The sequence below is a fragment of the Corvus cornix genome, chromosome 3 (assembly GCF_000738735.6).
Source record: "Corvus cornix cornix isolate S_Up_H32 chromosome 3, ASM73873v5, whole genome shotgun sequence".
Classification (NCBI taxonomy): domain Eukaryota; kingdom Metazoa; phylum Chordata; class Aves; order Passeriformes; family Corvidae; genus Corvus; species Corvus cornix.
In genome coordinates, this window is record NC_047056.1 from 46,821,333 (window position 1) to 46,831,819 (window position 10,487).

At 41.5% G+C, this 10,487-nt stretch overlaps 1 protein-coding gene across 10 annotated transcripts in view; it reads right to left on the minus strand.

Annotated features, from left to right (window-relative positions):
- RGS7 (regulator of G protein signaling 7) overlaps positions 1-8,800 on the minus strand; it is a 243,014-nt gene extending 234,214 nt beyond the window's left edge. For 3 of the 10 annotated variants that reach the window (XM_039569100.1, XM_039569101.1, XM_039569102.1), the window contains exons 1-2: positions 8,407-8,798; positions 7,178-7,289 (exon numbers count right to left, since the gene is read on the minus strand). In XM_039569100.1, coding sequence (XP_039425034.1) covers positions 7,178-7,255 — 78 coding nt within the window. In that variant the 5' untranslated portion in view covers positions 7,256-7,289; positions 8,407-8,798. Of the gene's footprint in view, positions 1-7,177; positions 7,290-8,406 lie in introns of all 10 variants that reach the window. The other 7 variants (XM_039569099.1, XM_039569104.1, XM_039569098.1 and 4 more) reach the window with 6 other exon arrangements.
- Between the last annotated feature and the right edge of the window lie 1,687 nt (positions 8,801-10,487).

Here is a 10,487-nt window from a genome sequence, read left to right on the forward strand (position 1 = left end):
GGAAAAATATGGATAAAATATACATTACAGTGTCATCTTTCCAGTTTCTAATCATCAGCAATAAATTTTTAGCCAGAAGTATATTTGAGGGAATAACAGTAAGAAGGCAGTAACAGTAAGAGAAAGCAAGAGTGATGTCTCTGCTTTTTAATGCCCTGAACACCTTCACGGACAAGGCAGCTTCTCTAAAACTAAGCCTGTAAAACTGTCTTCTCAGAGACACACCGAGCATTCCAACCTGAGAAAGATTCACAGCAGCATCTGACAAAGGAAGCTTTCAAACACAGATAAATACACACACAAGCACAAAACCAGCCCCAAATTTTTGGAGGCTAAGTAGTCCAAATGCCATGATCCCATTACTCTCAGTTAAGAAGTCTGTATGTTATCTAGTAAAAGCTTCCCCTGACAGTTGCAATGGATTTATGAGATGCTCCTATACCTGTTCCTACAGCTCTATTTCTTAGCCAGCCTGCTCTCCTGCACTAACCCAGGCTGTTCTCATGCACCAAATGAAACTGCTGTTCCCAACTCTGCTTCTCAGACAGTTCAGCTCCAACGTCCCCTGTGGCTTCCCAGCCAGTCTCATTTCCACTGTATCTATTCCAGTTACTCTTAGAACCAACACGCACGTTAATAACTAACTCAACCTTTTTTATCATCAGCTTTATTATCAGTTGTAGCTGGTGGCAATCTCTCACCAAAAACCAAAATTCTCAGCTGATCCCTTCACCATGGGAAATTGCACATGTACTTTTTCTTCAATGCATCATCATCTCAAAGTTTCATCTGAAGATGTTTCTGTCTCTACTGGTACTAAGCCCACCCTCAAAGTTTTCTTCTCTTATACATTTTGGCAAGATTCATATTACCACTACTATAATCCAGACTTTTCTTGCCCTACTACTACAATCTGTCCATTAAAAAAAAAAAAAAAAAAAAAAAACCACACAAACAGAAGGGAAAAAAGAACAGGAATAATGGAAGACATTCCAGGTAGTATTTTGCAGTCTTAGTCCTAATGGCTCCCTCTTCTGTAGAAAATAGTTTGCTCCATTTTTTACCAAAAATAAAAGGATTTTTAGTTTTTCCTCTGCTCTGAAAGTTCACTGTCACACCTCAGTCTACCTATCTGTAACACAGAGAATAGAACACATAGAATTCTATGTATCTCTTTCACAAAAGCTTTATTTTTTAGTCATAGTTGAAAACCAGCTATTTTTCACACTGTATTACTATATACCTGCACAGTTTTCCTTTGCACAACACTGTCAGAAAAGTTTTAAAGCATGTTGAAAACAGTAAATAAATTCTGCTGTTTACTTTGGTTTGTTCTTTCTAGGCTGGACCCGGATTTTCTTTTGTTTGTTTTTAGTAGCTAGCGGCAATCAGGACCAAAGAGTCAAAATTCTCAGCTGACCATTTTACTGTGGAAATTAAGCCAAATTTCTTCTCTTTTTGCAGCTTTTACAAACTGATTTGAAGAAGTGGGTGTAAAGTTTCCTATACTAAAAGTTACAACTATACTTCAACTGGTATGAGACTCCCGAATTGGGAAAATAACATATTTTTTAAAGTTGTATTTACATGCAAGCATTTTATTGTATTTAACAGTATAGTTCACATCAGCTTTGGTGGGGATCTGTCAAATATTATGGTATGATAGAGCTTACTATAAAAATTCCTGCAGTCCACAAAAATGTTTTAAGCCTGAACTAAAAGAAAACAAAACTCCAAAACAAACAATTTCTGCCTCGATATTGCACGTCACTCTCAACAGCATCATTGTTTCCATAGCTACAAATGTAGACTGCTTCAAAGGAAAGAAGCAGAGAAACTGAAAATGACAATGCACAATCAAAACAGGCACATACATTTTTCAGATGGCACATGTGGGATGGAGAAAGGAAGTAACATGGTGGCACAGAATGCTGTGGAGTTTTTGCATTTGACAGTAATGCCAGTGATACGAGCACATCAAGCTCTGAACAGGAAGCAGCAGTAAACCTCTCACTGCAGTATCACTTGATGTATTTCTACACCTAGTGGAAGGAAGAGGAGAACAGAAAGGACAGAAAATACCAGCAGGAATTACCAAAACAGGGCAAGTGCCCTTCTTGCTGATATAGCCACCTGCAGACTCAGACACATTTTTTTTTTTAATCGAGTTTCCTTGGAATTATCAGTCATTCTATATAGTTGTGAAGACAATCAAATCCTTTATACTGCTTTTCTTATAAATTATGACAAAATTTAGATACACACTACACTGAGTACTAACTATAACCATTCCAGGAGAGGATACAGCAAAGCGAATCTGCACAGAGGATAGATACAAAACAAGAGGGTGAGACCATACAGAGAAACAAAAGGCACTCTACAGGATCCAGCAACTATTCTGTCCATCTCTATTAAGTTCTTGCTCTCTAATTTCTCTATGCAAAAGCTTACTTCGCTATCTACCAGCTACTCCAGGACTGGACAACACCCTCATAACTTATTGGATAGAAAGGTAAATTCTTTTCATCCTAGAGCAGGAATTCCTGAGGTTCACAAATGTGGACCTTTCCCCATCAATTCTATAATGATGAGTGTTGGAATAATACCAAGACCACCAACCAGACTCACACCAGTGCCTCTCTTCTTCTTCGAAGAAGAAACAGCATAATCTGGAGGTACAGTGTAATTTAATATATAAAACTTTAAATAAATTTATAAACACAATAGGAAAAAACACACAAACCCCCCACACACTACTTATCTCTAGAACCTTAGAGCACCCTGACTTTTCCTACTTAATAAAGTAACAAACGAGATACCTTCATAGATTGTCATGGCATATTTAGAAATGTATAGTATCAGAGAGATTCTTCCCTTCTCAAAGTGAGTGACAGAACTTAGAAAAATCCACCTAAAATGTCCTTCTCGCAGGCTCTAAGGAATACAGTTAACCATGATACCATTTTCTACCAACCATCTTTTTTAGGGAGCAGCTGATAAAGGTCACATGAGAGCACAGTATTATCTGCAGACTACACTGGAAGCCACCTCTGGTGGAAGCAGAGGAGAGGAGAGTGGTTATTAGAAGATGGTGTCACTATTTGCTCACATGTTGTCCCTGCATGGCTACTGCTCATTTACAACAACACTGGAAAGTATTGTGCTTTGGAGGCGTGGTTTCTATGAAGAATATCAGATCATGATAAAGTAAGGAGTTTGAGATTACAAATTCAGTCCTCATCATACATGAGTACTGGTATATATGACCTTCCACAATTGTCACAGAAACAGAACAAACACCTCATTATCTTTATTAGAACATTGAAAGCCCCACAGTTAGTGATTCTAATGAGACTTGGCAAAAGCTATTTTAATACTTGGGGCAGTGAGATAGGTAGAGAGCCAAAATCTCAGTCACAAGAATATTACCTTTCAGACCAGGATAATCTTATTTCTATGAAATAAAGGTATCCGCTCTCAAATTAAGCTAGTTCAGACAGCAATACAATAACCATTAAACTGGCAAATCGGAACTCCTAATACTTGCAGCATATGCTTGAATAAAAAGTAAGCAAAGCAGAGACCAGATTGATAAACAAAGGTTTAGCAAGAGCAGTAGTAGGTCTAAAATAGAAGCTCCTCACAGAAAATTCTTACTCTTTTAATTATTTGTGCAGAGATTAAAAATAATAATAATTTAAAAAAAAAAAAAATAGAGGCAGGTCAGGCCCTGAAACTTGAAAAAGCTTTAAAGTATGGGCCTTCTACTACACTACTACATCTCAAGTTTCTTCCCTAAGACTAGCTTGCAGCAGCAAGTTAGCGTTGCCAAAATGAGATTTCTGCATGAAAAATTTGTGATGTTAAAATACTATGGATTCTCTCATCTCTTTTAATTGCTGACTGGAATGGACTCTGTCAGAGAAGAAGCAAAAAGAGGGGTTTTACATTTTTCAGATTTGCCTCAGGCTAGCAGCAGAAAAATTCAGGACTTTTTCTAAGGTATGTCAGTGCCAATGATGTGTCACATGTCATTACTTTATAATTAGGCTGATAGACAAAAAGAATAATGCAGCTGACATTCTATTAAAATAAAAATTATTCCCCAAGGCATAAAAACACTGACATGAGCATATTAAAAGGCAGAGTAAAAATTATATAGGGAACTACTTATCTGTGCTGCTATCTTTTCCAGATTCAAATAAGAATTCTAAGTTATGTATGTATTGAATATTTAATTCTCCTATGCTGATTTTTTTTTTAATTCTTTTATGAAAGCAAAGTCTAATGAAACTCTTCTCTGCCTAGGAATAAAAGCTCCTATGAGAATAAGACACTATTTATGCTCTACATGACTTGAGATTACAATTTGATTATCAATTGTTCAATTCTTCAAATAAGCAACTAATCAAATAACAAATACATTTTAAAAAATAGAAAAACATCCTCTTTTTGTCAAGTGTTTGAAATTTACTTAGAGTGCAGTAGGGATTCTAATAACAACTCAGCCTTAAAAACCAAATTTGAAAACTCTAGAACTTCATTCTGTATAGAATTTTCTATCAAATGCTCCTGACAGAATCAGGATTTAGGCAACACAGAGCTGCAACTCCATGTAGTTCAGAACATACTTAGTTCAGATTGTGTCTGGAAGTTAGACAGACTAGCAGAATGACTAGTTTACAAAATTGTGGTTTATAGCCAAAATAACAGTCTTCACTCAGCACAGCCAAATTTTAGCTCTTCATTAACATAAGTAAGAGATGTCCCACCTATTCTTTGCAAGTACAGATATCACAAAATGTGTGCTATTCCATCTCTTGATGTATAAACCACTGGAAGAAAACATTTCCACCTTCGTGCATTTCAGCAACATTATCCAAAATATAAGACTTCAAATTCAGTTCGGACTGAATCCAGCCAATAGGATGTTTATATTTGTTTCTAAAAACTGTTAATACTTTTCCAGTTGGCCGAAAAAGAGAGTCCTTCATGAAGCTGTCAGATCTAGTTCTTTGTTCACACAATGCTTTCATTCCCAACACAATGACAGACAGAGAGATAAGTATTGTGTTTTCAAATGTATTACAAGGAATCCTGTCATTTAATTGTTCCTATTAAAGAATTATACTCAGGGATGATACATTCTAAAGTGAAATTATTTCCACTTGATGACCCTCCTCTTATGTTCTAGACCCAGAATTTAGACCATGTTTGCTTACAGTACATCCTATTTCAAGAAAAGGCAGACGACTTTTTTGAAAAGTTTTCTATTATTTTGTTGCCCATTCCTTGAGTACTGCCAAAGGAAGGGCTACTTAGTTTTCTCTCAATACTTGAACACAGTGTGCATAATCTGAAATTCTCTTTAATTCACCATGCTACAAAAATAAGTAGACAAACAAAAACAAACAGGGCAGGTAATGCTGTAGAAGGTCAGTATTTTTCAAAGTTTAATACTCATAGCACCACTTGCAGTTCAGTGACAGCAAGGGAAGGACCACTGCTGCACTGAAGGATGCAAATTCATATCATGCTCTACAGATATATCGCAGAGAACAAACGAGGTGTTTGACGTCTTGATTTGCCAAGCATACACCACAGTGGTGTGTCCTATTCCCACTCCTCATTTTCAAATCTCCCCTGCATCACCAGGACTCTCATCACTTGCCTCAGCCATTCCATTCAATCTGCACACTGCTCAGAGGCGATGCTGCCCACAGGCAATGATAAATTTTGGCACGAGGTCATAATAAATACCATAGGCTACAAATTTTACCACAAATTTTACCAGACTCAGCACAGGAAGAGATAAATAGTTTCTCTGTGTTGCCCATCTGTGTAGCAAATAAGCTGAGAAAAACCTTTTTTTCCAGCATTGAAGTAAATGGCAAATGTGGAAAGATTCTGTTTAGAAAGATCAAAAACCTATAACGAACAATATAAGATTTGGCTTACTGCTTTTCATATATGCAGCATGTTTTCATGTATACAATTGCCTTTTGGAACACTTGTGGTGTTAATGGCAAGGTAATCTTAGTGCATTCTTAGAAGGATAACCACAGTTAGGTTCATAAATTCATTCACTTATGTAAAAGGAGCCTAATTTCACAAAATAGCAGCTACAACAAACTAAGTGAAATCAGCAACATATCTGAAAATAGGAAGAGAAAAAAAGCATGCATCAGACTTCAATTTGAGACTATTTTTTATTTTCTGGGAAAAGAACACTTACCACAGTTACTGATGATACTTCAGTTCACCTTTAAGACTAAACTGAGCATATATCAGATGCTTTCTATTACTGTTAACTTGTAAGGGGAAAAGTCAATGCCTCTAACAAAGTAAAAGCATTGATTTTTTCCACCTGATAAAAACAACCACAAACAAGTTAGAAAGCACTGTGTTCTAAGAATAAACAAGTAGTTGTATAATTATTTATTTCAGTTTGCAACAGCAAAATTATTTTTTCTCCATTATTATTAGAATTTGTTATTCTTTTTTCATAAATGCGACTAATTCTTTATTTAAAAAATGTATAAGGGCATCTCAGAATCTCCAAGAATTTACTCTCACTTAAATTAAAGCAGCATAATCACCAAATAAGCCTCATTATTACAGTTCAATACCTGGAAATTTTGTGTATTGATGTTGTTGGAATAACTACATTAGAAGTCTTCCCAGAGAAAAATTCTGGAGTGTATGTGTTTGGGGTTTTTTAAGTTGTGGCAATGGCAGATAAGTGAGATCTTTAATCAATTTTTCCCCTCGCATGAAATAATTTAATGGTTCCGACTTCCCTGCACGAGACAGAAATACTGCATTGTACAGTTAATATTTAGCTTTAGTAAGTATTAATTCATTTTACAATTAGACTTTACAAGTGAACACTTGACCTCAAACATGTTCCAGTCTCTGGCACGTCACCACCATCATGCATTATACGTATCAATGCAGAAGGTGACTGAAATACATCAAGTATCTCAAACTGAAAAGCAGCTGTTTCTGAACAAGATGCAATGTTGATGCGTGCAGATTTTACCATTTCAAATAACACATACAGTCATTTCTCTGTTCAAGAAATTGGAGAGAAACAGCAAAAATAATGGCTTCACTTGTTAGGCAAAAGAGTCCAGGACCTCACTTTCCTCAGCTTCTGAAAAATACAAAGTCTTACCTTTCTGTACACCAGCATGTTTGGGGATTCATCAGCCACCCCATTGCTGCTTTGACCATAATTATTTCCTTGTGCCATGTCCCACAGATTTGATCCGCTTTTGGATGTTGCACTGTAAAAGGTAAAAGTGGTTTCAATAGGCCATCGCCTCAGGTCTCTTTGCTTCCCTGATGATTAATGGACCTGACTTTCTACCAACATGTTATTAAAATCAGTGTATGCTCTTACTCCAACAGATATTTACATTGCAGCGAAGTTGCTAATTCACCATTTACTGTCATTGCTCTTTTGCCGGTAAATAATGGATGTAAGGTGTTGATCTAATTTAGACGTTAATGAATTGTCACTCGGAACACACCGCTAACCACCACATCACACAGACGCCTCCTCACAAAGCGCTCTTTCCTCCTCTGTACGGGCTTCACCAAGGGACGCTCTGCACCTTCCAGGCCAGTTTTGGGGGGACTGACTCGGCCCATGACGTGTATTCAGCAGTGCCCTCTGCTCACGGCTCGGGTCGTAGCAACTTTCACAACATTCAGACGCACAAAAAACGAACCACACGCTTTGAACTTCCCTGTAATTCACCAGCACATCTGTGCTCGTACGTACACCGGGGCAGGGGAGCAGGTGACGAGGGAAAATGAAGAAACAAGCCAGAACACAGTTCCGGTTGCTTTCACCTACTTTCATCACACTTTACAGCCGAACACCGGCTCCCTGCCAGCCCCGTCTCCTCCCCGCCCTCCCCCGGGTCACACGGGAGCTGCACTAAGCAGGAGCTCCGATCATGCCGTAGCTCCGGCTTTGCACGCAGGTGTAAGAATGTGCTCCATCTACAGACCACACCGGCGGATGCGGAGAGCCCGGAGAACCGCCGAGCCCTGCTCCAAGCACTACCCTCCCGAGCCCTCCCCAGCCCCCCAGACCTCTCGTGTTCGGGCTTCGCTGCCCCCCGTCCGCCGGCCGGCCCGCGCTGCCCCCGCACCGCCCGCCGGGGGTGCGCGGCTCTGCTCTGGGCGGCCAAAGGCCGGGCGGACCGGCTCGCCCGCGGGCAGCCCGGCGCGGAGCCCGGCGCGGAGCCCGGCGCGGCGCCCGCAGTTCCAGCACCGCGGACAGCGGCGGCAGCGGCGGCACCGCCCGGGGGCCCGGCGGGAGCGGGGCCTCGGCCCCCGCGGGAGGCGCGGGGCGGGGGCGCGGAGGGGCGCGGAGCCCGCCCGCTCGGTTACCTCCTGGGCCAAGGTCACTGCGCGCTGGCCGCCGCTCCTCGCCTCCTCCTGCTGCTCCTGGCGCGCCCCGCGCGGTGGGTCTCAGCCGGCAGCGGGCGGAGGGACGCGGCGATCGCTCATCACACACACGCACACACACGCACTGCGGGCGGAGGCGCTGCTGCTGCCGCTGCCGCCGCCGAGGCTGCGGCTCTCCCGTGCTCTGCCGGAGCGGCGGCAGCTCAGCTCCCTCCCCGCAATGGAGCGGCCGTCACGTGGGGAACGGGCACGTCAAAGGTGCTGCCGCTGCCGCCGCTCCTCCACACAGCAGCAGCCTTCCTCCTCCTCCTTCCCTCTCCTCCTCTTCCTCGGCGCTCTCGGCTCCCTCACCGAAAACAGCGGCCAAGAAACTGCAGCTGCCAGCAGACCTGGCAGCAGCCCCTGTAAATGGGATTAGGCAACACTGGAGGGCTGAGCAGGAAGAGAATGTGGGCTAATGGGATAGGGGAGGGAAGGAAAGGGGGAGTTGGTGGGGAAACTGTGTCGCCTCCTTCATATTTCTTTACCGACAGCAACAGGGAATCTGCCTCTTCCTCTGTCTTATGCTGGACACCTCATGTATTTTTTTCATTGAAAACTAGGGAGAGCTTGTGCTCTGCTGGCACTGAAGACTTCCCTGAGCAGTGGAACAGAGAGAGCAGAGAACAAGTCTGTTTCATGCAGATAGGAAGAAGCCCTGAGGACACCTCAAGACACCCTCGGGACTGTTTTGCTATGTCCTAGGCAACTGCCTAATTTGTGAAGGCCTCGCATCGGCCACGATAAAAGAAAAAGATCAGGTCTGTCAGTCTTAACTTCCCCATCACCTGCAGACAAGAATACTTTGCTTTTGCAAGGGGGTTGAAATTCCCAGGACTCAACATTCACAAGAACACAAGATACTTAAGAGGTTAAGCTTTGGTATATTCCCATTTGAAAGTGTCTTTTCTGGAAACAGTAACTCTTATGACAAGAATGATCTTGCAAAAGAATCCTCTACTGCGCACTGCACCTTGTGGAGTGTGTGCTGGTAAATCACATAATTCAAGCAGAGAGGTTTCCATGCATACTGGGTCATCTTCACCCTTACTTGTTCTACCTCTCTCACATCTCAGAGAGCCTCAAACCAACATTATCCTGCAGGAAGTTTGTTATTATCAACTACTCACTGCAGCTACTTTTAAGCTACTCTTTCAAACTGCCGCAGATGCCTTCAGATACTTTAACAGAGGATGTGGTAAATCAGCTTAGGCAACGATAGGGAGTCACAGTGGCCACAACAAGATGAAGGAAAAAGGATAGAGCTGATCTGGACTTCTTGGAGAGCTGAGGAAAGGAAGACATAAGTTTGATAATGGTCCTAGAATGAACACCAGAATAAAGAAAGGTGATCTCCATCCCGAATAGGAATGTTTTTCAGGGACAGAAGTAGTAAAAGGTGAAATGACACAATAAGAACCATCAGCTCTGTTCAATGAGATCCACTGGCAGCAAAGAAAAGAAGCTCTGTAGCAGATAGATATTGCGCGTCTCAACTTTGATAGAGGAGAATAATTTAGCATGTCACAAGGAAAAGGAAATGTGAAAACAAATGGTGTGGAAAAGAGAGAACTCTGGAGTTTTGAGGTGGAAGAGAACAAGGGAAAGAATTCAACAGCATGAGCATAAAGTGAAGAAGTATCAGTGTTGAAAGTAGTTGGCTGAGGAATTTATTAAGCCAAAGAATAAACAGAGAACTGAGAAAAGACCTGTTTCCTACTAAAATTCACTTGACATACAGTAGCATCTTGGTGAGGTTACTAAAGTCAGATCAAAATATTAATCTTCCAATAGATTCTCTGATTCAGCCCAGCCCACCGTTGAGAAATGGGAACCAGCAATAAAGATCTCAGTCTCTAATTTCCCCAGCTTTCACAGACATCCCAGACGAGCAGCACTGCAGTGTTCAGAGTTCAGTGACTTGACTTTGTAAGTCTGACAGGTGCACTAGAAGACAAGGGAAATGCCTCCCAAGATGTGCTAAGAACACAAGTGACACCCTTGTGGTTGTATGGCATCAAAAT